The 27,256-nt window shown below is 40.5% G+C and overlaps 1 protein-coding gene across 8 annotated transcripts in view; it reads left to right on the top strand.

The window, feature by feature from the left end:
• Nucleotides 1-2,559: 2,559 nt before the first annotated feature.
• The window catches only part of celf3b (cugbp, Elav-like family member 3b), a 47,577-nt gene continuing 22,880 nt past the window's right edge, over nt 2,560-27,256 (top strand). For 3 of the 8 annotated variants that reach the window (XR_005130094.1, XR_005130095.1, XR_001856500.2), the window contains exons 1-4: nt 2,563-3,152; nt 3,708-3,831; nt 4,073-4,287; nt 7,172-7,254. Coding sequence is in view for 4 of the 8 variants with exons in the window: in XM_017681820.2 (XP_017537309.2) it covers nt 4,143-4,287; nt 7,172-7,254 (228 nt within the window). In the remaining 4 variants the exon portion in view is untranslated. Of the gene's footprint in view, nt 3,153-3,707; nt 3,832-4,072; nt 4,288-7,171; nt 7,255-27,256 lie in introns of all 8 variants that reach the window. The other 5 variants (XR_005130096.1, XM_017681820.2, XM_017681819.2 and 2 more) reach the window with 5 other exon arrangements.

Below are 27,256 nucleotides of genomic sequence, written 5' to 3' on the forward strand. Positions count from 1 at the left end.
CCTAGACCACACAAGCCCTTCCGCCACGATAAGGCCCCGATCCAGGAAAGGGTCCATGGTCTTAGTCCAGAAAAGGATGGCATGCCCACTCCAGGTAAGGGGAAAGGACTTGCCCCAGGTGGAGGAGATTAAGTATCTTGGGGTCTTGTTCATGAGTGATGGGAAGAGGGATCATGAGAGGCGGCAGTAGTAATGCAGTAATTGTACTGGACTGTAGTTGTGAAGAGGGAGCTGAGCCATAAGGCGAAGCTTTCTGTTTACCGGTCGGTCTACATCCCGACCCTCACCTATGGTCATGAGCTGTGGGTAATGACCGAAAGAATGATAAATGAGCTTTCTTTGCAGGGTGGCGGGCTACACTATATTCGATAGGGTGAAGAGCTCAGCCATCCGGGAGGAGCTTGGTGTAGAGCCACTACTCCTCCGCATTGGGAGGAGCCAGCTGAGGTGGTTCGGGCATCTGATCTGGATGCCCCATGGACGCCTCCCAGTGGGGGTAGGCATGGCCTACCAGGATAAGACCCTGGGGTCATCCTAGGACCCACTGGAGGGGGACCTGGGAGCGGCTAGGGGTCCCTTGGAATGAGCTGGAGGAAGTTGCGGGGGACAGGGTCGTCTGGGATTCACTGCTACCATGACCCTATCTGGACTAAGCGGTTAACAACGATGATGATGATGATGATGATACACGTCTATGCAAATTTTATCCCAAAAGTCATAGACCACCTTTCATTTATTTAATTTCCAGTCAAAAGACCACTAAATACAAAGTTATTCATTTTCAGTGTTTGGACAAAAAGCATTGTGTCTTTTAATACACCTTAGCGCTGTCGCCTCACAGCGAGGAGGCCCTGGGTTTGATTCCCCGGCCGGGTGACCGGGGTCCTCTCTGTGTGGAGTTTGCATGTTCTCCCCATGTCTGCGTGTGTTTCCTCCCATAATTTAAACGTGCTAAATTGCCTGGGTGTGAATGACTGTCTGTGTCTGTCTGTCTGCCCTGCGATGGGCTGGCGACCTGTCCAGGGTGTATCCTGCCTTCCGCCCGATGACCGCTGGGATAGGCTCCAGCACCCAACCCCCTGTGACCCTGAAGGAGAAGCAGCTTAGAAAATGGATGGGTGGATGGATAAATAAATCAGCAATAATATTTAATGATACAAATTATGCCAAACACATTCAGTGATGTTGGGGTCTGAACTATGGGGTGGTCAGTCTATTGTCCCTAGAACACCAGCAGCTCTTTTGTTTTATTTGCAAATGTTTTTTTTTTATTATTTCATCAGTAGGGGCATCTTGACCTAGACACCCTTTCAGATTCATAGTGTTGAGTTGTCTTCTCACAGTGGAAGGATGGTCAGAGCTAAAGCGAGAGTGGAGCTTGATTTTCTCCCCTCTCTCAAGGATGAAAGCTATAAGAACTGTTTGTCTAATATTGACAGTTTTGGTGGTCTACCAAGTCTTGCAAGAGTCATATTTCATATCTGTCTATTAATCATTTTTTGAGCTCCAGTGTCTGTAAGCTCCACTTTTTTCACTTATTTTCCTTTGACTTTCCACTTCCTAAAGCAAGTGGATTATATTAGATCTAATATATTATATATAGTAAAGCCTCCTAATAAATTAATAATTTGGCCATTCTGAAATTAAATAATTGAAGGGTGGTCTCTGACTTTTCCATAGTACAGTATATGCATATGCTTTAACTTTAATCTTGCCCTGATGTTCTTTTTAGACAGTGAAGACTTCCTCCTGGTGCCCCTCCAATGAAGTCAAATTTGTGCAGTTTTTTTCATCCACTTTTACATCAACAGTGGCAGGAGCTACCTGTAGATCCTGTGATGAGATTTTAGGGTTCTTAGAGACTCCATTTGTAGATGATCTTCCAGACAGCGGAAGGATTGGCTTCCAATATTTTGGATATTTTCTGAAACCCCTTTTCAGACACACAGACGTCCACAGCCTCCTTTCTGAAGGCCTGAGAGAGCGCTTTTGATCTAGGCATGATGATACCAAACACTCTAATGACAACCAGCAAACCAGACCAGATATCTGAGGTTTACATTAGACAAGCTCCTCTAAGACATCCATTAATCATTAGCACCTGATTGGGTAGACCTGATTGCAATTTGATACACATGAAGTAGTGAAATATGGTGCTTACTTTTTCCATGTAACGCTGTTCATTTTAATTATATAAAGGATGACAAAAATGTTAAACGTAAATTCTATAATCTTTGTCTGTCAGCGATGTCTGAAATCTGTGTCTGTGAATATGTTGAAAAAGTCTACACTTTTCATGAGGTGTATTTACTCCTTCACCTGACTATATATTTCCGTGCGTGTGCGTGTGCGTGCGCGCGTTTTTGCGCGTGAGTATGTGTGTGCGTGTGATCTTCAGCACCACGGCCAGAGCTCGCGACGAGAACAATGGGAGGTTCTGTGCATGTCAGGCACCATCAGCCAAGTGAACACAGGCGTCAGAAACGAAAAATGCTCTGAATCAACAGCAAAGGCCGAAATGACAATGCAGTTTCCTCTCTAGAGATCCAGCTCTCCAGCATTGACGAACACGAACTGACAAAAGCCCCCGTAGTGAAAGCAGAAGTAAAGGAAATAAAAGGTCTGTATGTTTTCGTGGTATTTCACACCGTAAGTTGTTGACGATCCCTGCGGGCTACATCACGATCCTGTCAACAGCTGAAGAAAGAGAAAGAGAGAGGAGGGACAGAGAGGGACAGAGAGGCAGGGGGACGTGGAGGAGAAAACCATACCAAAAGCAGCAGGGAAATCACTGTCTGCGTGACTGTGGCTGCGTTTTCAGACTGAAAGTGATCAGTGAGCTGAGAATCGCAGCAGAAGGGGGTTCTGATCACAGCGCTGGAGGAAGTGAAGCGGGCCGGAGGGATGAGAACAGATCGAACCGCTACACCACCCGACCTGTAAGACTGAAGATAGAGGACTGCTGATCAGCTGACCGTGTTTGGTAGGGTTAGGACTAAAGTGAGGCTAGACTGGTTTAGATCAGAGGAGAGAGAGAGAGAGAGAGAGAGAGAGAGAGAGAGAGAGAGAGCGAGAGCACAGAGACATAGTTTACATCGAGAGAGTAGAACGGGAGCTCGAGAGGAATCACCTCAATCCAACAGAAGTAACTGGTACGATTTTATTAATATCATCTAAATCATGTATGTATATATGTAGTGTGTGTGTGTGTGTGTAGCCTGTGTACATCTAGCAAGTATATGTAGGTTGTATGGTGTATCTATACTATATATATATGTGTGTGTGTGTGTGTGTGTGTGTGTGTGTGTGTGTGTGTATATATATATATATATATATATATATATATATGTCAGTATATATATATATATTGTGTGTGTGTGTGTGTGCCTGTGTGCGTGCATGTGTGTGAGTGTATATATATATATATATATATATATATATATATATATATATATATATATATATATATATGCACACAGACAGACCCATTCTTTGTGTGTACGAAGCATGTTGCCTATTTATGTGTGATGTATGTATGTGTGACTGTGTGTATATGACCATGTATGTGTAGTGTATGTGTGTCATGCACACATGCACAGCTTGTATGCGTGTGTGTGTGTGTGTGTGTGTGCATGCTACTGTTACGTTAACCGAGGCGGACAAAAGCACTCCTCCTCCTCCTCTTCCTCCTCCTCCTCCACCTCCAGAGGCTCCAGCCGCTCTGCTCCCTGCGCGGGTTAAACAAAGGAAGTGCATCCCCTCTGGATCTGAATAAACGTGTGGTTCTCTCTGTGCCTTTTACAGCCAGCTCCACGAAAACACAGAAGTCAGGTAATCATGAGAAAATTGCATTATTATATTATCCAAAGCATGATAGATGCCATGACTGCCTTTTAATAGCGTAATATCATTTGCATAATTGTTGTTGTCACTGGCAAAAGTGTGTGGCTTTGTTCCATTGTTTCAGCAGATTTCTTGGCATATAAGAATGTTTTTCTAGGCACTTTACACATATTTGAGTCACATTTTGTGTTCATTATAAATTCACATTTTTAATTCACGTTTTCCACAGAGACTCGTCCTTAACTCCTGCCGCCACTGGTGTCCTGGTGAGTTTGGGCGCTGCTCTGTCCACCGTCCCAATGAAGGAGGCCGACGCAATAAAGCTCTTCATCGGGCAGATCCCACGGAATCTAGAGGAGAAGGACCTCAAGCCCATCTTCGAGCAGTTCGGGAAAATCTATGAGCTGACAGTGATCAAGGACAAATACACTGGCATGCATAAAGGTAGGGAGATTTTGAAGCTTATCTGGGCAGAACAAGGAGATATGCTAAAACTCTTAACATGAAAAACCTAAAACAACAACTTAGAGTCATTGAATATCTTCTTTTGGCATAAGACAAGGTTTAAAGTGAGCAAAATCTGGTGCTCCCAGGCCATTGTTTTTACAGAAGACATGCTCAGATGTTTGCTTGTTGTCAGTTTCAGTGTGCGTAACTTAAAAGTGATGGTTTTGCTTTGTCACACTGATGAGGTGGGAGATGGTGGATGTAAGCACCAGTATTTTGTTAGAATCAAAACAAAGCACTAGGAGTAAACACATGGCTAGACAAAGAAAACCAGAAAGGTATGAAATAAACTAAAACCCGAGAACAAGACTAACAAGTTAACAAGCGAAAGAACTGTATGTTGACATGACAAATGTTGGAGCAATGAGGCAAACACACAGTCACACACAAGACCTTACAAAGAGATAAGAAACACAAGAGCTACACACGTCACTGTCCAATGAAAAACCTGCATCTCCATTTTATGCTGTTTTACTTTTCTGCATCATTTGAGTTCAGCAGCTCTCCTTTACATTGCATGAAAAGTTCATGATGATTGGACCAATAGAAATTCTCCAAAACTGCTTAGAATTAAATCTCTTTCTATTAACTTATATTGAAAGTAAAGAATGTCCTCTCCTATAAAGTTATTACTTTGGAGATATTTGTTTTTCTTTGGACAGCTACAATATACATAGACACTGTGTTCGAAATAGCATCCTGTGTACTGTATACTGCATATTGAAGTAATTCTGTGTACTGCATGTTACTCCTCATAGTGGCTTACAGTACAGAATCAAGTATGTAACAATTATTATAATGTACTGTGTTCTGTACAACAGGGTCGCTTGACTATGTCCATGGTAACTTTCTCACAAAATTGTCTTGTTGAGTAATGGGATGCTGTTTATCATGAAGATAGCTGTGGCTGCATACTGGAATATTTGACCATAGCTCTATGTCATCTGAGTGTCTTAGTGGCACACTAAAGAACACTGCATGCACTTTACTAATTATTTTTGAGCAGAATGTATATGCAAACTATATGTAGCAGGTTATTTCAAACAGGACATGGCTGGAGAACACTGATTAGAAGGCAGGACTAGGGAGGAGAGTAGACAGAGCAGGGAGAGCTTGGTGGTGGACAGGGAAAACAGGGAAGGACATTTGGATTATGGTTTTGTTCTTTTGATTTGAGTGTTTATAACTAGTTACATGTGAGAATGTTGGTGTTCACTATTTTTTACATCATGTCAAGTGTCCCAGATTGAGTACACACAAGAGGCACTGATAATCAGAGCACACAGAGTTGCAGCATTTACTCAAATGTGTTGTTTGCCTCTGTAAAGAAGCAGGGACTGAAATGAGTAATAATGTTTGCTGCCTTTGGCTAGAAGCCTGCAGGTTAATGTGTGATTGGGATTGAGCCTTCAGATGCAGTAACTGGAGGCATTGGGAAGACCATGTTTACGTGGTGGCTGGCCCTGCGTCAGAGTCTTGGGCTTCCACTGCTGAGATTGTTGTTCAGTGCATGTAGATGTTTCTTCTGCAGACCTCTACCCATGTAGAGGACCATGAAGGAGGCCATTGTCCTCTGTTCTCTTCTGGTCATAGTGATCCAGAACTGGGGTGGAGGGAAACTGCAGGTGGCTGTGGTTAAGTGTGTTCTGTAAAACAGGTCAGTGAATAGCTACTCATCCATTTATAGGACATCTCAAAACTCTCTCTCTCTCATACACACACAACTAGTCTCTGTGAGGGATTGATGTGTTAGTGTTGAGTTTTACATACCGTCATTATAATGGAGATAAAGCCTTTCAGAAAGCTTCCTGCCTTTTGTGTATATATGTGTGTGTGTGTGTGTGTGTGTGTGTGTGTGTGTGTGTGTGTGTGTGTGTGTGTGTGTGTGTGTGTGTGTGTGTGATGCACATATATTAATGAGCTGTAGAGTAACTCTTAATATTGAGCTGTCATGTGACAAAAAAAAAGCTTTAATGTAATTGTTTTAGTGAACTGTAGTGTAAATGTATTAGTGAGCTGTAGTGTAATTGTTTTAGTGAACTGTAGTGTGAATGTATTAGTGAGCTGTAGTGTAATTGTTTTAGTGAACTGTAGTGTGAATGTATTAGTGAGCTGTAGTGTAATTGTTTTAGTGAACTGTAGTGTGAATGTATTAGTGAGCTGTAGTGTAATTGTTTTAGTGAACTGTAGTGTGAATGTATTAGTGAACTGTAGTGTAATTGTTTTAGTGAACTGTTCTGTAAGTGTATTAGTGATCTGTAATATAATTGTTTTAGTGAACTGTGGCGTAAATGTATTAGTGAACTGTAGTGTAATTGCTTTAGTGAACTGTAGTGTAAATTTATTTGTGAGCTGTAGTGTATTTTTTGTGAGCTGTACTGTAATTGTTTCAGTAAGCTTAAGTGTGATTGTTTTAGTGAGTTGTAGTGTAACTGTAATAACAAACCAATGGGTCTGGAATAAACAGTTGGGAAGTAACTGCAATATTGGGCTGTGGTGTAACTATTATAGTGAACTGTCGGGTACACGAGATAATTAGAGTATTGAGCTATTGCCTAACTGAGTTATTGAACTACTAGTGAATGCTAGCACAACTGTGGTGTAAATTTTAAGGTGTAATTCTAAGTCTAATAATGAGCTGTGTTTAACTGTAACAAAGAGTTGTGAGCTGTGCTGTAACTGCTATACTGTTGATGGGACTTTGCTTCTAGCAGTGAGAACTTATAGTGATTAAAGCTGCCGCTGAATTTCAATTAGTAATATTATTATTTCTTTTTTTATCAGTGAACATAATTTCTCTCTCTCTTTCTCCATCTTTTAGGATGTGCCTTTCTGACATACTGTGCACGGGAGTCAGCCCTCAAAGCCCAGACAGCTCTGCATGAGCAAAAGACACTGCCAGGGGTGAGTCCTGTTTCTGTGTGTGTGTGTGTGTGTGTGTGTGTGTGTGTGTGTGTGTGTGTGTGTGTGTGTGTGTGTGTGTGTGTGTGTCTGTGTGTCTGTGTGTGTGTGTGTGTGTGTGTGTGTGTGTGTGTGTGTGTGTGTGTGTGTGTGTGTGTGTGTGTGTGTTTGCCATTTACACAGCAAGGACTGGGTCACTTGACATTCAAGCTCTCTCTGCTCTGTGCCTGTGTGTGTGAGTGTACATGTGGTTGTTAAATTACACTGATTTTTCACCAGCACTATTCACATCAGAAGTGTTTTTGTCAGCTGTAAAAGTGACATATTATAAACAATGACTGTAATGTTACATTATAGTGTGGTACTTTGACATAAATTGCTGATGTCTATTCTTAACAGTTTACTGTGTAATTTATAGTACATTCCTTTAAAAATAATCACAGAATTCCCATAAATCTCCACAAAAGAAAAATGGAAAAGCTATCCTTAACACAAAAAAAGCTTTAATATATATACAACGGTTTAACTATAATACACATATTTGTGAGGGATACCCACAGGGTAGGTTGTGTGTAGTGTTATAGTTATCTGTAGAGTGTAGATATAAGAGGTGGAGTCAGTGGATCAGTAGGTTGTTGTGTGTGGTGTTATAGTTATCTGTAGAGTGTAGTTATAAGCAGTGGAGTCAGTGGATCAGTAGGTTGTGTGTAGTGTTATAGTTATCTGTAGAGTGTAGTTATAAGAGGTGGAGTCAGTGGATCAGTAGGTTGTTGTGTGTAGAATTATAGGTATCAGTAGAGTGTAGTTATAAGAGGTGGAGTCAGTGGATCAGTGGGTTGTGTGTAGTGTTATAGTTATCTGTAGAGTGTAATTATAAGCGGTGGAGTCAGTGGATCAGTAGGTTGTTGTGTGTGGTGTTATAGTTATCTGTAGAGTGTAGTTATAAGTGGTGGAGTCAGTGGATCAGTAGGTTGTTGTGTGTGGTGTTATAGTTATCTGTAGAGTGTAGTTATAAGTGGTGGAGTCAGTGGATCAGTAGGTTGTTATGTGGTGTTATAGTTATCTGTAGAGTGTAGTTATAAGAGGTGGAGTCAGTGGATCAGTAGGTTGTTGTGTGTAGTGTTATAGTTATCTGTAGAGTGTAGTTATAAGAGGTGGAGTCAGCGGATCAGTAGGTTGTGTGTGGTGTTATAATTATCTGTAGAGTGTAGTTATAAGTGGTGGAGTCAGTGGATCAGTAGGTTGTTATGTGGTGTTATAGTTATCTGTAGAGTGTAGTTATAAGAGGTGGAGGCAGTGGATCAGTAGGTTGTTGTGTGTGGTGTTATAGTTATCTGTAGAGTGTTGTTATAAGAGGTGGAGTCAGTGGATCAGTAGGTTGTTGTGTGTGGTGTTATAGTTATCTGTAGAGTGTAATTATAAGAGGTGGAGTCAGTGGATCAGTAGGTTGTTGTGTGTGGTGTTATAGTTATCTGTAGAGTGTAGTTATAAGAGGTATAGGCAGTGGATCAGTAGGTTGTTGTGTGTGGTGTTATAGTTATCTGTAGAGTGTGGTTATAAGAGGTGGAGTCAGTGGATCAGTGGGTTGTGTGTGGTGTTATAGTTATCTGTAGAGTGTAGTTATAAGAGGTGGAGTCAGTGGATCAGTAGGTTGTGTGTAGTGTTATAGTTATCTGTAGAGTGTAGTTATAAGAGGTGGAGTCAGTGGATCAGTAGGTTGTTGTGTGTGGTGTTGTAGTTATCTGTAGAGTGTAGTTATAAGAGGTGGAGTCAGTGGATCAGTAGGTTGTGTGTAGTGTTATAGTTATCTGTAGAGTGTAATTACAAGAGGTGGAGTCAGTGGATCAGTAGGTTGTTGTGTGTAGAGTTATAGTTATCAGTAGAGTGTAGTTATAAGAGGTGGAGTCAGTGGATCAGTGGGTTGTGTGTGGTGTTATAGTTATCTGTAGAGTGTAGTTATAAGAGGTGGAGTCAGTGGATCAGTAGGTTGTTGTGTGTGGTGTTATAGTTATCTGTAGAGTGTAGTTATAAGAGGTGGAGTCAGTGGATCAGTAGGTTGTGTGTAGTGTTATAGTTATCTGTAGAGTGTAATTACAAGAGGTGGAGTCAGTGGATCAGTAGGTTGTTGTGTGTAGAGTTATAGTTATCAGTAGAGTGTAGTTATAAGAGGTGGAGTCAGTGGATCAGTGGGTTGTGTGTGGTGTTATAGTTATCTGTAGAGTGTAGTTATAAGAGGTGGAGTCAGTGGATCAGTAGGTTGTTGTGTGTAGTGTTATAGTTATCTGTAGAGTGTAGTTATAAGTGGTAGAGTCAGTGGATCAGTAGGTTGTTGTGTGTGGTGTTATAGATATCTGTAGAGTGTAGTTATAAGTGGTGGAGTCAGTGGATCAGTAGGTTGTTATGTGGTGTTACAGTTATCTGTAGAGTGTAGTTATAAGAGGTGGAGTCAGTGGATCAGTAGGTTGTTGTGTGGTGTTATAATTATCTGTAGAGTGTAGTTATAAGAGGTGGAGGCAGTGGATCAGTAGGTTGTTGTGTGGTGTTATAATTATCTGTAGAGTGTAGTTATAAGAGGTGGAGGCAGTGGATCAGTAGGTTGTTGTGTGTGGTGTTATAGTTATCTGTAGAGTGTGGTTATAAGAGGTGGAGTCAGTGGATCAGTAGGTTGTTGTGTGTGGTGTTATAGTTATCTGTAGAGTGTGGTTATAAGAGGTGGAGTCAGTGGATCAGTAGGTTGTTGTGTGTGGTGTTATAGTTATCTGTAGAGTGTAATTATAAGAGGTGGAGTCAGTGGATCAGTAGGTTGTTGTGTGTGGTGTTATAGTTATCTGTAGAGTGTAGTTATAAGAGGTGGAGGCAGTGGATCAGTAGGTTGTTGTGTGTGGTGTTATAGTTATCTGTAGAGTGTGGTTATAAGAGGTGGAGTCAGTGGATCAGTGGGTTGTGTGTGGTGTTATAGTTATCTGTAGAGTGTAGTTATAAGAGGTGGAGTCAGTGGATCAGTAGGTTGTGTGTAGTGTTATAGTTATCTGTAAAGTGTAGTTATAAGAGGTGGAGGCAGTGGATCAGTAGGTTGTTGTGTGTGGTGTTATAGTTATCTGTAGAGTGTGGTTATAAGAGGTGGAGTCAGTGGATCAGTGGGTTGTGTGTGGTGTTATAGTTATCTGTAGAGTGTAGTTATAAGAGGTGGAGTCAGTGGATCAGTAGGTTGTGTCTAGTGTTATAGTTATCTGTAGAGTGTAGTTATAAGAGGTGGAGTCAGTGGATCAGTAGGTTGTTGTGTGTGGTGTTATAGTTATCTGTAGAGTGTAATTATAAGAGGTGGAGACAGTGGATCAGTAGGTTGTTGTGTGTGGTGTTATAGTTATCTGTAGAGTGTAGTTATAAGCGGTGGAGTCAGTGGATCAGTAGGTTGTTGTGTGTGGTGTTATAGTTATCTGTAGAGTGTAGTTATAAGTGGTGGAGTCAGTGGATCAGTAGGATGTTATGTGGTGTTATAGTTATCTGTAGAGTGTAGTTATAAGAGGTGGAGTCAGTGGATCAGTAGGTTGTTGTGTGTGGTGTTATAGTTATCTGTAGAGTGTAGTTATAAGAGGTGGAGTCAGTGGATCAGTAGATTGTTGTGTGTGGTGTTATAGTTATCTGTAGAGTGTAGTTATAAGCGGTGGAGTCAGTGGATCAGTAGGTTGTTGTGTGTGGTGTTATAGTTATCTGTAGAGTGTAGTTATAAGTGGTGGAGTCAGTGGATCAGTAGGATGTTATGTGGTGTTATAGTTATCTGTAGAGTGTAGTTATAAGAGGTGGAGTCAGTGGATCAGTAGGTTGTTGTGTGTGGTGTTATAGTTATCTGTAGAGTGTAGTTATAAGCGGTGGAGTCAGTGGATCAGTAGGTTGTGTGTAGTGTTATAGTTATCTGTAGAGTGTGGTTATAAGAGGTGGAGTCAGTGGATCAGTAGATTGTTGTGTGTGGTGTTATAGTTATCTGTAGAGTGTAGTTATAAGAGGTGGAGTCAGCGGATCAGGAGGTTGTGTGTGGTGTTATAATTATCTGTAGAGTGTAGTTATAAGAGGTGGAGGCAGTGGATCAGTAGGTTGTTGTGTGTGGTGTTATAGTTATCTGTAGAGTGTGGTTATAAGAGGTGGAGTCAGTGGATCAGTAGGTTGTTGTGTGTGGTGTTATAGTTATCTGTAGAGTGTAGTTATAAGAGGTGGAGGCAGTGGATCAGTAGGTTGTTGTGTGTGGTGTTATAGATATCTGTAGAGTGTGGTTATAAGAGGTGGAGTCAGTGGATCAGTAGGTTGTTGTGTGTGGTGTTATAGTTATCTGTAGAGTGTAATTATAAGAGGTGGAGTCAGTGGATCAGTAGGTTGTTGTGTGTGGTGTTATAGTTATCTGTAAAGTGTGGTTATAAGAGGTGGAGTCAGAGGATCAGTGGGTTGTGTGTGGTGTTATAGTTATCTGTAGAGTGTAGTTATAAGAGGTGGAGTCAGTGGATCAGTAGGTTGTGTGTAGTGTTATAGTTATCTGTAAAGTGTAGTTATAAGAGGTGGAGGCAGTGGATCAGTAGGTTGTTGTGTGGTGTTATAGTTATCTGTAGAGTGTGGTTATAAGAGGTGGAGTCAGTGGATCAGTGGGTTGTGTGTGGTGTTATAGTTATCTGTAGAGTGTAGTTATAAGAGGTGGAGTCAGTGGATCAGTAGGTTGTGTGTAGTGTTATAGTTATCTGTAGAGTGTAGTTATAAGAGGTGGAGTCAGTGGATCAGTAGGTTGTTGTGTGTGGTGTTATAGTTATCTGTAGAGTGTAGTTATAAGAGGTGGAGGCAGTGGATCAGTAGGTTTTTGTGTGTGGTGTTATAGTTATCTGTAGAGTGTAGTTATAAGAGGTGGAGTCAGTGGATCAGTAGGTTGTTGTGTGTGGTGTTATAGTTATCTGTAGAGTGTAGTTATAAGAGGTGGAGTCAGTGGATCAGTAGGTTGTTGTGTGTGGTGTTATAGTTGTCTGTAGAGTGTAGTTATAAGAGGTGGAGTCAGTGGATCAGTAGGTTATTGTTTGTGGTGTTATAGTTATCTGTAGAGTGTGGTTATAAGAGGTGGAGTCAGTGGATCAGTAGGTTGTTGTGTGTGGTGTTATAGTTATCTGTAGAGTGTAATTATAAGAGGTGGAGTCAGTGGATCAGTAGGTTGTTGTGTGTGGTGTTATAGTTATCTGTAGAGTGTAGTTATAAGAGGTGGAGTCAGTGGATCAGTAGGTTGTTGTGTGTGGTGTTATAGTTATCTGTAGAGTGTGGTTATAAGAGGTGGAGTCAGTGGATCAGTGGGTTGTGTGTGGTGTTATAGTTATCTGTAGAGTGTAGTTATAAGAGGTGGAGTCAGTGGATCAGTAGGTTGTGTGTAGTGTTATAGTTATCTGTAAAGTGTAGTTATAAGAGGTGGAGGCAGTGGATCAGTAGGTTGTTGTGTGTGGTGTTATAGTTATCTGTAGAGTGTGGTTATAAGAGGTGGAGTCAGTGGATCAGTGGGTTGTGTGTGGTGTTATAGTTATCTGTAGAGTGTAGTTATAAGAGGTGGAGTCAGTGGATCAGTAGGTTGTGTCTAGTGTTATAGTTATCTGTAGAGTGTAGTTATAAGAGGTGGAGTCAGTGGATCAGTAGGTTGTTGTGTGTGGTGTTATAGTTATCTGTAGAGTGTAATTATAAGAGGTGGAGTCAGTGGATCAGTAGGTTGTTGTGTGTGGTGTTATAGTTATCTGTAGAGTGTAGTTATAAGAGGTGGAGTCAGTGGATCAGTAGGTTGTTGTGTGTGGTGTTATAGTTATCTGTAGAGTGTAGTTATAAGTGGTGGAGTCAGTGGATCAGTAGGATGTTATGTGGTGTTATAGTTATCTGTAGAGTGTAGTTATAAGAGGTGGAGTCAGTGGATCAGTAGATTGTTGTGTGTGGTGTTATAGTTATCTGTAGAGTGTAGTTATAAGCGGTGGAGTCAGTGGATCAGTAGGTTGTTGTGTGTGGTGTTATAGTTATCTGTAGAGTGTAGTTATAAGTGGTGGAGTCAGTGGATCAGTAGGATGTTATGTGGTGTTATAGTTATCTGTAGAGTGTAGTTATAAGAGGTGGAGTCAGTGGATCAGTAGATTGTTGTGTGTGGTGTTATAGTTATCTGTAGAGTGTAGTTATAAGCGGTGGAGTCAGTGGATCAGTAGGTTGTTGTGTGTGGTGTTATAGTTATCTGTAGAGTGTAGTTATAAGCGGTGGAGTCAGTGGATCAGTAGGTTGTGTGTAGTGTTATAGTTATCTGTAGAGTGTAGTTATAAGAGGTGGAGTCAGTGGATCAGTAGATTGTTGTGTGTGGTGTTATAGTTATCTGTAGAGTGTAGTTATAAGAGGTGGAGTCAGCGGATCAGGAGGTTGTGTGTGGTGTTATAATTATCTGTAGAGTGTAGTTATAAGAGGTGGAGGCAGTGGATCAGTAGGTTGTTGTGTGTGGTGTTATAGTTATCTGTAGAGTGTGGTTATAAGAGGTGGAGTCAGTGGATCAGTAGGTTGTTGTGTGTGGTGTTATAGTTATCTGTAGAGTGTAGTTATAAGAGGTGGAGTCAGTGGATCAGTAGGTTGTTGTGTGTGGTGTTATAGATATCTGTAGAGTGTGGTTATAAGAGGTGGAGTCAGTGGATCAGTAGGTTGTTGTGTGTGGTGTTATAGTTATCTGTAGAGTGTAATTATAAGAGGTGGAGTCAGTGGATCAGTAGGTTGTTGTGTGTGGTGTTATAGTTATCTGTAGAGTGTGGTTATAAGAGGTGGAGTCAGAGGATCAGTGGGTTGTGTGTGGTGTTATAGTTATCTGTAGAGTGTAGTTATAAGAGGTGGAGTCAGTGGATCAGTAGGTTGTGTGTAGTGTTATAGTTATCTGTAAAGTGTAGTTATAAGAGGTGGAGGCAGTGGATCAGTAGGTTGTTGTGTGGTGTTATAGTTATCTGTAGAGTGTGGTTATAAGAGGTGGAGTCAGTGGATCAGTGGGTTGTGTGTGGTGTTATAGTTATCTGTAGAGTGTAGTTATAAGAGGTGGAGTCAGTGGATCAGTAGGTTGTGTGTAGTGTTATAGTTATCTGTAGAGTGTAGTTATAAGAGGTGGAGTCAGTGGATCAGTAGGTTGTTGTGTGTGGTGTTATAGTTATCTGTAGAGTGTAGTTATAAGAGGTGGAGGCAGTGGATCAGTAGGTTGTTGTGTGTGGTGTTATAGTTATCTGTAGAGTGTAGTTATAAGAGGTGGAGTCAGTGGATCAGTAGGTTGTTGTGTGTGGTGTTATAGTTATCTGTAGAGTGTAATTATAAGAGGTGGAGTCAGTGGATCAGTAGGTTGTTGTGTGTGGTGTTATAGTTGTCTGTAGAGTGTAGTTATAAGAGGTGGAGTCAGTGGATCAGTAGGTTATTGTTTGTGGTGTTATAGTTATCTGTAGAGTGTGGTTATAAGAGGTGGAGTCAGTGGATCAGTAGGTTGTTGTGTGTGGTGTTATAGTTATCTGTAGAGTGTAATTATAAGAGGTGGAGTCAGTGGATCAGTAGGTTGTTGTGTGTGGTGTTATAGTTATCTGTAGAGTGTAGTTATAAGAGGTGGAGGCAGTGGATCAGTAGGTTGTTGTGTGTGGTGTTATAGTTATCTGTAGAGTGTGGTTATAAGAGGTGGAGTCAGTGGATCAGTGGGTTGTGTGTGGTGTTATAGTTATCTGTAGAGTGTAGTTATAAGAGGTGGAGTCAGTGGATCAGTAGGTTGTGTGTAGTGTTATAGTTATCTGTAAAGTGTAGTTATAAGAGGTGGAGTCAGTGGATCAGTAGGTTGTTGTGTGTGGTGTTATAGTTATCTGTAGAGTGTGGTTATAAGAGGTGGAGTCAGTGGATCAGTGGGTTGTGTGTGGTGTTATAGTTATCTGTAGAGTGTAGTTATAAGAGGTGGAGTCAGTGGATCAGTAGGTTGTGTCTAGTGTTATAGTTATCTGTAGAGTGTAGTTATAAGAGGTGGAGTCAGTGGATCAGTAGGTTGTTGTGTGTGGTGTTATAGTTATCTGTAGAGTGTAATTATAAGAGGTGGAGTCAGTGGATCAGTAGGTTGTTGTGTGTGGTGTTATAGTTATCTGTAGAGTGTAGTTATAAGAGGTGGAGTCAGTGGATCAGTAGGTTGTTGTGTGTGGTGTTATAGTTATCTGTAGAGTGTAGTTATAAGTGGTGGAGTCAGTGGATCAGTAGGATGTTATGTGGTGTTATAGTTATCTGTAGAGTGTAGTTATAAGAGGTGGAGTCAGTGGATCAGTAGATTGTTGTGTGTGGTGTTATAGTTATCTGTAGAGTGTAGTTATAAGCGGTGGAGTCAGTGGATCAGTAGGTTGTTGTGTGTGGTGTTATAGTTATCTGTAGAGTGTAGTTATAAGTGGTGGAGTCAGTGGATCAGTAGGATGTTATGTGGTGTTATAGTTATCTGTAGAGTGTAGTTATAAGAGGTGGAGTCAGTGGATCAGTAGATTGTTGTGTGTGGTGTTATAGTTATCTGTAGAGTGTAGTTATAAGAGGTGGAGTCAGTGGATCAGTAGGTTGTTGTGTGTGGTGTTATAGTTATCTGTAGAGTGTAGTTATAAGCGGTGGAGTCAGTGGATCAGTAGGTTGTGTGTAGTGTTATAGTTATCTGTAGAGTGTGGTTATAAGAGGTGGAGTCAGTGGATCAGTAGATTGTTGTGTGTGGTGTTATAGTTATCTGTAGAGTGTAGTTATAAGAGGTGGAGTCAGCGGATCAGGAGGTTGTGTGTGGTGTTATAATTATCTGTAGAGTGTAGTTATAAGAGGTGGAGGCAGTGGATCAGTAGGTTGTTGTGTGTGGTGTTATAGTTATCTGTAGAGTGTGGTTATAAGAGGTGGAGTCAGTGGATCAGTAGGTTGTTGTGTGTGGTGTTATAGTTATCTGTAGAGTGTAGTTATAAGAGGTGGAGGCAGTGGATCAGTAGGTTGTTGTGTGTGGTGTTATAGATATCTGTAGAGTGTGGTTATAAGAGGTGGAGTCAGTGGATCAGTAGGTTGTTGTGTGTGGTGTTATAGTTATCTGTAGAGTGTAATTATAAGAGGTGGAGTCAGTGGATCAGTAGGTTGTTGTGTGTGGTGTTATAGTTATCTGTAGAGTGTGGTTATAAGAGGTGGAGTCAGAGGATCAGTGGGTTGTGTGTGGTGTTATAGTTATCTGTAGAGTGTAGTTATAAGAGGTGGAGTCAGTGGATCAGTAGGTTGTGTGTAGTGTTATAGTTATCTGTAAAGTGTAGTTATAAGAGGTGGAGGCAGTGGATCAGTAGGTTGTTGTGTGGTGTTATAGTTATCTGTAGAGTGTGGTTATAAGAGGTGGAGTCAGTGGATCAGTGGGTTGTGTGTGGTGTTATAGTTATCTGTAGAGTGTAGTTATAAGAGGTTGAGTCAGTGGATCAGTAGGTTGTGTGTAGTGTTATAGTTATCTGTAGAGTGTAGTTATAAGAGGTGGAGTCAGTGGATCAGTAGGTTGTTGTGTGTGGTGTTATAGTTATCTGTAGAGTGTAGTTATAAGAGGTGGAGGCAGTGGATCAGTAGGTTTTTGTGTGTGGTGTTATAGTTATCTGTAGAGTGTAGTTATAAGAGGTGGAGTCAGTGGATCAGTAGGTTGTTGTGTGTGGTGTTATAGTTATCTGTAGAGTGTAATTATAAGAGGTGGAGTCAGTGGATCAGTAGGTTGTTGTGTGTGGTGTTATAGTTGTCTGTAGAGTGTAGTTATAAGAGGTGGAGTCAGTGGATCAGTAGGTTATTGTTTGTGGTGTTATAGTTATCTGTAGAGTGTAATTATAAGAGGTGGAGTCAGTGGATCAGTAGGTTGTTGTGTGTGGTGTTATAGTTATCTGTAGAGTGTGGTTATAAGAGGTGGAGTCAGTGGATCAGTGGGTTGTGTGTGGTGTTATAGTTATCTGTAGAGTGTAATTATAAGAGGTGGAGTCAGTGGATCAGTAGGTTGTTGTGTGTGGTGTTATAGTTATCTGTAGTGTGTAGTTATAAGAGGTGGAGTCAGTGGATCAATAGGTTGTTGTGTGTGGTGTTATAGTTATCTGTAGAGTGTAGTTATAAGAGGTGGAGTCAGTGGATTAGTAGGTTGTGTGTGGTGTTATAGTTATCTGTAGAGTGTGGTTATAAGAGGTGGAGTCAGTGGATCAGTAGGTTGTTGTGTGTGGTGTTATAGTTATCTGTAGAGTGTATTTATAAGAGGTGGAGTCAGTGGATTTGTAGGTTGTGTGTGGTGTTATAGTTATCTGTAGAGTGTAGTTATAAGAGGTGGAGTCAGTGGATCAGTAGGTTGTTGTGTGTAGAGTTATAGTTGTCTGTAGAGTGTAGTTATAAGAGGTGGAGTCAGTGGATCAGTAGGTTATTGTTTGTGGTGTTATAGTTATCTGTAGAGTGTAGTTATAAGAGGTGGAGTCAGTGGATCAGTAGGTTGTGTGTAGTGTTATAGTTATCTGTAGAGTGTAGTTATAAGAGGTGGAGTCAGTGGATCAGTAGGTTGTTGTGTGTGGTGTTATAGTTATCTGTAGAGTGTAATTATAAGAGGTGGAGTCAGTGGATCAGTAGGTTGTTGTTTGTGGTGTTATAGTTATCTGTAGAGTGTAATTATAAGAGGTGGAGTCAGTGGATCAGTAGGTTGTTGTGTGTGGTGTTATAGTTATCTGTAGATTGTGGTTATAAGAGGTGGAGTCAGTGGATCAGTGGGTTGTGTGTGGTGTTATAGTTATCTGTAGAGTGTTGTTATAAGAGGTGGAGTCAGTGGATCAGTAGGTTGTTTGTAGTGTTATAGTTATCTGTAGAGTGTAGTTATAAGAGGTGGAGTCAGTGGATCAGTAGGTTGTTGTGTGTGGTGTTATAGTTATCTGTAGAGTGTAATTATAAGAGGTGGAGTCAGTGGATCAGTAGGTTGTTGTGTGTGTTGTTATAGTTATCTGTAGAGTGTAATTATAAGAGGTGGAGTCAGTGCATCAGTAGGTTGTTGTGTGTGGGGTTATAGTTATCTGAAGAGTGTAGTTATAAGAGGTGGAGTCAGTGGATTAGTAGGTTGTGTGTGGTGTTATAGTTATCTGTAGAGTGTATTCATAAGAGGTGGAGTCAGTGGATCAGTAGGTTGTTGTGTGTGGTGTTATAGTTATCTGTAGAGTGTAGTTATAAGAGGTGGAGTCAGTGGATCAGTAGGTTGTTGTGTGTGGTGTTATAGTTATCTGTAGAGTGTGGTTATAAGAGGTGGAGTCAGTGGATCAGTAGGTTGTTGTGTGTGGTGTTATAGTTATCTGTACAGTGTAATTATAAGAGGTGGAGTCAGTGGATCAGTAGGTTGTTGTGTGTGGTGTTATAGTTATCTGTAGAGTGTAGTTATAAGAGGTGGAGTCAGTGGATCAATAGGTTGTTGTGTGTGGTGTTATAGTTATCTGTAGAGTGTAATTATAAGAGGTGGAGTCAGTGGATCAGTAGGTTGTTGTGTGTGGTGTTATAGTTATCTGTAGAGTGTAATTATAAGAGGTGGAGTCAGTGGATCAGTAGGTTGTTGTGTGTGGTGTTATAGTTATCTGAAGAGTGTAGTTATAAGAGGTGGAGTCAGTGGATCAGTAGGTTGTGAGTAGTGTTATAGTTATCTGTAGAGTGTAGTTATAAGAGGTGGAGTCAGTGGATCAGTAGGTTGTGTGTAGTGTTATAGTTATCTGTAGAGTGTAATTTTAAGAGGTGGAGTCAGTGGATCAGTAGGTTGTTGTGTGTGGTGTTATAGTTATCTGTAGAGTGCAGTTATAAGAGGTGGAGTCAGTGGATCAGTAGGATGTGTGTAGTGTTATAGTTATCAGTAGAGTGTAGTTATAAGAGGTGGAGTCAGTGGATCAGTGGGTTGTGTGTGGTGTTATAGTTATCTGTAGAGTGTAGTTATAAGTGGTGGAGTCAGTGGATCAGTAGGTTGTTGTGTGTGGTGTTATAGTTATCTGTAGAGTGTAGTTATAAGTGGTGGAGTCAGTGGATCAGTAGGTTTTTGTGTGGTGTTATAGTTATCTGTAGAGTGTAGTTATAAGAGGTGGAGTCAGTGAATCAGTAGGTTGTGTGTGGTCTTATAATTATCTGTAGAGTGTAGTTATAAGAGGTGGAGGCAGTGGATCAGTAGGTTGTTGTGTGTGGTGTTATAGTTATCTGTAGAGTGTAATTATAAGAGGTGGAGTCAGTGGATCAGTAGGTTGTTGTGTGTGGTGTTATAGTTATCTGTAGAGTGTGGTTATAAGAGGTGGAGTCAGTGGATCAGTGGGTTGTGTGTGGTGTTATAGTTATCTGTAGAGTGTAGTTATAAGAGGTGGAGTCAGTGGATCAGTAGTTTGTGTTTAGTGTTATAGTTATCTGTAGAGTGTAGTTATAAGAGGTGGAGTCAGTGGATCAGTAGGTTGTTGTGTGTGGTGTTATAGTTATCTGTAGAGTGTAATTATAAGAGGTGGAGTCAGTGGATCAGTAGGTTGTTGTGTGTGGTGTTATAGTTATCTGTAGTGTGTAGTTATAAGAGGTGGAGTCAGTGGATCAGTAGGTTGTTGTGTGTGGGGTTATAGTTATCTGAAGAGTGTAGTTATAAGAGGTGGAGTCAGTGGATCAGTAGGTTGTTGTGTGTGGTGTTATAGTTATCTGTAGAGTGTAGTTATAAGAGGTAGAGTCAGTGGATTAGTAGGTTGTGTGTGGTGTTATAGTTATCTGTAGAGTGTGGTTATAAGAGGTGGAGTCAGTGGATCAGTAGGTTGTTGTGTGTGGTGTTATAGTTATCTGTAGAGTGTATTTATAAGAGGTGGAGTCAGTGGATTTGTAGGTTGTGTGTGGTGTTATAGTTATCTGTAGAGTGTAGTTATAAGAGGTGGAGTCAGTGGATCAGTAGGTTGTTGTGTGTAGAGTTATAGTTATCTGTAGAGTGTAGTTATAAGAGGTGGAGTCAGTGGATCAGTAGGTTGTGTGTAGTGTTATAGTTATCTGTAGAATGTAAGTATAAGAGGTGGAGTCAGTGGATCATTAGGTTGTGTCTAGTGTTATAGTTATCCGTAGAGTGTAGTTATAAGAGGTGGAGTCAGTGGATCTGTAGGTTGTGTGTAGTGTTATAGTTATCTGTAGAGTGTAGTTATAAGAGGTGGAGTCAGTGGATCAGTAGGTTGTTGTGTGTGGTGTTATAGTTATCTGAAGAGTGCAGTTATAAGAGGTGGAGTCAGTGGATCAGTAGGTTGTGTCTAGTGTTATAGTTATCTGTAGAGTGTAGTTATAAGAGGTGGAGTCAGTGGATTAGTAGGTTGTGTGTGGTGCTATAGTTATCTGTAGAGTGTAGTTAGAAGAGGTGGAGGCAGTGGATCAGTAGGTTGTTGTGTGTGGTGTTATAATTATCTGTAGAGTGTGGTTATAAGAGGTGGAGTCAGTGGATCAGTGGGTTGTGTGTGGTGTTATAGTTATCTGTAGAGTGTAGTTATAAGAGGTGGAGTCAGTGGATCAGAAGGTTGTTGTGTGTGGTGTTATAGTTATCTGTAGAGTGTAGTTATAAGAGGTGGAGTCAGCAGATCAGTAGTTTGTTGTGTGTGGTGTTATAGTTATCTGTAGAGTGTAGTTATAAGAGGTGGAGTCAGTGGATCAGTGGGTTGTGTGTGGTGTTATAGTTATCTGTAGAGTGTAGTTATAAGAGGTGGAGTCAGTGGATCAGTAGGTTGTGTCTAGTGTTATAGTTATCTGTAGAGTGTAGTTATAAGAGGTGGAGTCAGTGGATCAGTAGGTTGTGTGTGGTGCTATAATTATCTGTAGAGTGTAGTTATAAGAGGTGGAGTCAGTGGATCAGTAGGTTGTTGTGTGTGGTGTTATAGTTATCTGTAGAGTGTAGTTATAAGAGGTCGAGTCAGCAGATCAGTAGTTTGTTGTGTGTGGTGTTATAGTTATCTGTATAGTGTAGTTATAAGAGGTGGAGTCAGTGGATCAGTGGCTTGTGTGTGGTGTTATAGTTATCTGTAGAGTGTAGTTATAAGAGGTGGAGTCAGTGGATCAGTAGGTTGTGTCTAGTGTTATAGTTATCTGTAGAGTGTAGTTATAAGAGGTGGAGTCAGTGGATCAGTAGGTTGTGTGTGGTGTTATAGTTATCTGTAGAGTGTAGTTATAAGAGGTGGAGTCAGTGGATCAGTAGGTTTTTGTGTGTAGTGTTATAGTTATCTGTAGAGTGTAGTTATAAGCGGTGGAGTCAGTGGATCAGTAGGTTGTTGTGTGTGGTGTTATACTTATCTGTAGAGTGTATTTATAAGAGGTGGAGTCAGTGGATCAGTTTTTTGATGTGTGTAGTGTTATAGTTATCTGTAGAATGTAATTATAAGAGGTGGAGTCAGTGGATCAGTAGGTTGTTGTGTGTGGTGTTATAGTTATCTGAAGAGTGTAGTTATAAGAGGTGGAGTCAGTGGATCAGTAGGTTGTGTCTAGTGTTATAGTTATCTTTAGAGTGTAGTTATAAGAGGTAGAGTCAGTGGATTAGTAGGTTGTTGTGTGTAGAGTTATAGTTATCTGTAGAGTGTAGTTATAAGAGGTGGAGTCAGTGGATCAGTAGGTTATTGTTTGTGGTGTTATAGTTATCTGTAGAGTGTAGTTATAATAGGTGGAGTCAGTGGATCAGTAGGTTGTGTGTAGTGTTATAGTTATCTGTAGAGTGTAGTTATAAGCGGTGGAGTCAGTGGATTTGTAGGTTGTTGTGTGTAGTGTTATAGTTATCTGTAGAGTGTAGTTATAAGCGGTGGAGTCAGTGGATCAGTAGGTTGTTGTGTGTGGTGTTATAGTTATCTGTAGAGTGTAGTTATAAGAGGTGGAGTCAGTGGATCAGTAGGTTGTGTGTAGTGTTATAGTTATCTGTAGAGTGTAGTTATAAGAGGTGGAGTCAGTGGATCAGTAGGTTGTGTGTAGTGTTATAGTTATCTGTAGAGTGTAGTTATAAGAGGTGGAGTCATTGGATCAGTAGGTTTTTGCGTGTAGTGTTATAGATATCTGTAGAGTGTAGTTATAAGCGGTGGAGTCAGTGGATCAGTAGGTTGTTGTGTGTGGTGTTATAGTTATCTGTAGAGTGTAGTTATAAGCGGTGGAGTCAGTGGATCAGTAGGTTATTGTGTGTAGTGTTATAGTTATCTGTAGAGTGTAGTTATAAGAGGTGAAGTCAGTGGATCAGTAGGTTGTGTGTAGTGTTATAGTTATCTGTAGAGTGTAGTTATAAGCGGTGGAGTCAGTGGATCAGTAGGTTGTTGTGTGTAGTGTTATAGTTATCTGTAGAGTGTAGTTATAAGCGGTGGAGTCAGTGGATCAGTAGGTTGTGTGTGTAGAGTTATAGTTATCTGTAGAGTGTAGTTATAAGCGGTGGAGTCAGTGGATCAGTAGGTTGTGTCTAGTGTTATAGTTATCTTTAGAGTGTAGTTATAAGTGGTGGAGTCAGTGGATCAGTAGGTTGTTGTGTGTGGTGTTATAGTTATCTGTAGAGTGTAGTTATAAGTGGTGGAGTCAGTGGATCAGTAGGTTTTTGTGTGGTGTTATAGTTATCTGTAGAGTGTAGTTATAAGAGGTGGAGTCAGTGAATCAGTAGGTTGTGTGTGGTCTTATAATTATCTGTAGAGTGTAGTTATAAGAGGTGGAGGCAGTGGATCAGTAGGTTGTTGTGTGTGGTGTTATAGTTATCTGTAGAGTGTAATTATAAGAGGTGGAGTCAGTGGATCAGTAGGTTGTTGTGTGTGGTGTTATAGTTATCTGTAGAGTGTGGTTATAAGAGGTGGAGTCAGTGGATCAGTGGGTTGTGTGTGGTGTTATAGTTATCTGTAGAGTGTAGTTATAAGAGGTGGAGTCAGTGGATCAGTAGTTTGTGTTTAGTGTTATAGTTATCTGTAGAGTGTAGTTATAAGAGGTGGAGTCAGTGGATCAGTAGGTTGTTGTGTGTGGTGTTATAGTTATCTGTAGAGTGTAATTATAAGAGGTGGAGTCAGTGGATCAGTAGGTTGTTGTGTGTGGTGTTATAGTTGTCTGTAGTGTGTAGTTATAAGAGGTGGAGTCAGTGGATCAGTAGGTTGTTGTGTGTGGGGTTATAGTTATCTGAAGAGTGTAGTTATAAGAGGTGGAGTCAGTGGATCAGTAGGTTGTTGTGTGTGGTGTTATAGTTATCTGTAGAGTGTAGTTATAAGAGGTAGAGTCAGTGGATTAGTAGGTTGTGTGTGGTGTTATAGTTATCTGTAGAGTGTGGTTATAAGAGGTGGAGTCAGTGGATCAGTAGGTTGTTGTGTGTGGTGTTATAGTTATCTGTAGAGTGTATTTATAAGAGGTGGAGTCAGTGGATTTGTAGGTTGTGTGTGGTGTTATAGTTATCTTTAGAGTGTAGTTATAAGAGGTGGAGTCAGTGGATCAGTAGGTTGTTGTGTGTAGAGTTATAGTTATCTGTAGAGTGTAGTTATAAGAGGTGGAGTCAGTGGATCAGTAGGTTGTGTGTAGTGTTATAGTTATCTGTAGAATGTAAGTATAAGAGGTGGAGTCAGTGGATCATTAGGTTGTGTCTAGTGTTATAGTTATCCGTAGAGTGTAGTTATAAGAGGTGGAGTCAGTGGATCTGTAGGTTGTGTGTAGTGTTATAGTTATCTGTAGAGTGTAGTTATAAGAGGTGGAGTCAGTGGATCAGTAGGTTGTTGTGTGTGGTGTTATAGTTATCTGAAGAGTGCAGTTATAAGAGGTGGAGTCAGTGGATCAGTAGGTTGTGTCTAGTGTTATAGTTATCTGTAGAGTGTAGTTATAAGAGGTGGAGTCAGTGGATTAGTAGGTTGTGTGTGGTGCTATAGTTATCTGTAGAGTGTAGTTAGAAGAGGTGGAGGCAGTGGATCAGTAGGTTGTTGTGTGTGGTGTTATAATTATCTGTAGAGTGTGGTTATAAGAGGTGGAGTCAGTGGATCAGTGGGTTCTGTGTGGTGTTATAGTTATCTGTAGAGTGTAGTTATAAGAGGTGGAGTCAGTGGATCAGAAGGTTGTTGTGTGTGGTGTTATAGTTATCTGTAGAGTGTAGTTATAAGAGGTGGAGTCAGTGGATCAGTGGGTTGTGTGTGGTGTTATAGTTATCTGTAGAGTGTAGTTATAAGAGGTGGAGTCAGTGGATCAGTAGGTTGTGTCTAGTGTTATAGTTATCTGTAGAGTGTAGTTATAAGAGGTGGAGTCAGTGGATCAGTAGGTTGTGTGTGGTGCTATAATTATCTGTAGAGTGTAGTTATAAGAGGTGGAGTCAGTGGATCAGTAGCTTGTTGTGTGTGGTGTTATAGTTATCTGTAGAGTGTAGTTATAAGAGGTCGAGTCAGCAGATCAGTAGTTTGTTGTGTGTGGTGTTATAGTTATCTGTATAGTGTAGTTATAAGAGGTGGAGTCAGTGGATCAGTGGCTTGTGTGTGGTGTTATAGTTATCTGTAGAGTGTAGTTATAAGAGGTGGAGTCAGTGGATCAGTAGGTTGTGTCTAGTGTTATAGTTATCTGTAGAGTGTAGTTATAAGAGGTGGAGTCAGTGGATTAGTAGGTTGTTGTGTGTAGAGTTATAGTTATCTGTAGAGTGTAATTTTAAGAGGTGGAGTCAGTGGATCAGTAGGTTGTTGTGTGTAGTTTTATAGTTATCTGTAGAGTGTAATTTTAAGAGGTGGAGTCAGTGGATCAGTAGGTTGTGTTTGGTGTTATAGTTATCTGTAGAGTGTAGTTATAAGAGGTGGAGTCAGTGGATCAGTGGGTTGTGTGTGGTGTTATAGTTATCTGTAGAGTGTAGTTATAAGAGGTGGAGTCAGTGGATCAGTAGGTTTTTGTGTGTAGTGTTATAGTTATCTGTAGAGTGTAGTTATAAGCGGTGGAGTCAGTGGATCAGTAGGTTGTTGTGTGTGGTGTTATACTTATCTGTAGAGTGTATTTATAAGAGGTGGAGTCAGTGGATCAGTTTTTTGATGTGTGTAGTGTTATAGTTATCTGTAGAATGTAATTATAAGAGGTGGAGTCAGTGGATCAGTAGGTATTTGTGTGTGGTGTTATAGTTATCTGAAGAGTGTAGTTATAAGAGGTGGAGTCAGTGGATCAGTAGGTTGTGTCTAGTGTTATAGTTATCTTTAGAGTGTAGTTATAAGAGGTAGAGTCAGTGGATTAGTAGGTTGTTGTGTGTAGAGTTATAGTTATCTGTAGAGTGTAGTTATAAGAGGTGGAGTCAGTGGATCAGTAGGTTATTGTTTGTGGTGTTATAGTTATCTGTAGAGTGTAGTTATAATAGGTGGAGTCAGTGGATCAGTAGGTTGTCTGTAGTGTTATAGTTATCTGTAGAGTGTAGTTATAAGCGGTGGAGTCAGTGGATTTGTAGGTTGTTGTGTGTAGTGTTATAGTTATCTGTAGAGTGTAGTTATAAGCGGTGGAGTCAGTGGATCAGTAGGTTGTTGTGTGTGGTGTTATAGTTATCTGTAGAGTGTAGTTATAAGAGGTGGAGTCAGTGGATCAGTAGGTTGTGTGTAGTGTTATAGTTATCTGTAGAGTGTAGTTATAAGAGGTGGAGTCAGTGGATCAGTAGGTTGTGTGTAGTCTTATAGTTATCTGTAGAGTGTAGTTATAAGAGGTGGAGTCATTGGATCAGTAGGTTTTTGCGTGTAGTGTTATAGATATCTGTAGAGTGTAGTTATAAGCGGTGGAGTCAGTGGATCAGTAGGTTGTTGTGTGTGGTGTTATAGTTATCTGTAGAGTGTAGTTATAAGCGGTGGAGTCAGTGGATCAGTAGGTTATTGTGTGTAGTGTTATAGTTATCTGTAGAGTGTAGTTATAAGAGGTGAAGTCAGTGGATCAGTAGGTTGTGTGTAGTGTTATAGTTATCTGTAGAGTGTAGTTATAAGCGGTGGAGTCAGTGGATCAGTAGGTTGTTGTGTGTAGTGTTATAGTTATCTGTAGAGTGTAGTTATAAGCGGTGGAGTCAGTGGATCAGTAGGTTGTGTGTGTAGAGTTATAGTTATCTGTAGAGTGTAGTTATAAGCGGTGGAGTCAGTGGATCAGTAGGTTGTGTCTAGTGTTATAGTTATCTTTAGAGTGTAGTTATAAGAGGTGGAGTCAGTGGATTAGTAGGTTGTTGTGTGTAGAGTTATAGTTATCTGTAGAGTGTAGTTATAAGAGGTGGAGTCAGTGGATCAGTAGGTTATTGTGTGTGGTGTTATAGTTATCTGTAGAGTGTAGTTATAAGAGGTGGAGTCAGTGGATCAGTAGGTTGTGTGTAGTGTTATAGTTATCTGTAGAGTGTAGTTATAAGCGGTGGAGTCAGTGGATCAGTAGGTTGTGTGTAGTGTTATAGTTATCTGTAGAGTGTAGTTATAAGCGGTGGAGTCAGTGGATCAGTAGGTTGTTGTGTGTAGTGTTATAGTTATCTGTAGAGTGTAGTTATAAGCGGTGGAGTCAGTGGATCAGTAGGTTGTTGTGTGTGGTGTTATAGTTATCTGTAGAGTGTATTTATAAGAGGTGGAGTCAGTGGATCAGTAGGTTGTGTGTAGTGTTATAGTTATCTGTAGAGTGTAGTTATAAGAGGTGGAGTCAGTGGATCAGTTGGTTGTGTGTAGTGTTATAGTTATCTGACTATGAAATACTGAGTATTGTGAAGAAGGGTGTTAAAGCTTCACGCTAGTTTGACCTATCTTAGATGATTTTGGCACTCCTCTATCATTTTCTCTGTCTCCTGTTCTTCTTTTTTTTTCTCAGTCTCCTCTGTCTCCTTCCTAACATTCATCCTTCCTCTCATCTTCTGTTACCCTTCTGTTACATTTCTTTCCTCAGAATACTTTGTCTTCTTATTCAACCTTGTGAATCAGTTGCTGTGTTATGCTGTTGGGTATCCACTTCCTTAATTTCAGCTTATATGTTAGTGATATATTAGTAGTTACTGAATAACAAATAGTAGCTACTTATTGATAAATATTAAGATTTGTTCTTGATCAAA

The sequence above is a fragment of the Pygocentrus nattereri genome, chromosome 3 (genome assembly GCF_015220715.1).
Source record: "Pygocentrus nattereri isolate fPygNat1 chromosome 3, fPygNat1.pri, whole genome shotgun sequence".
NCBI classification, from domain to species: domain Eukaryota; kingdom Metazoa; phylum Chordata; class Actinopteri; order Characiformes; family Serrasalmidae; genus Pygocentrus; species Pygocentrus nattereri.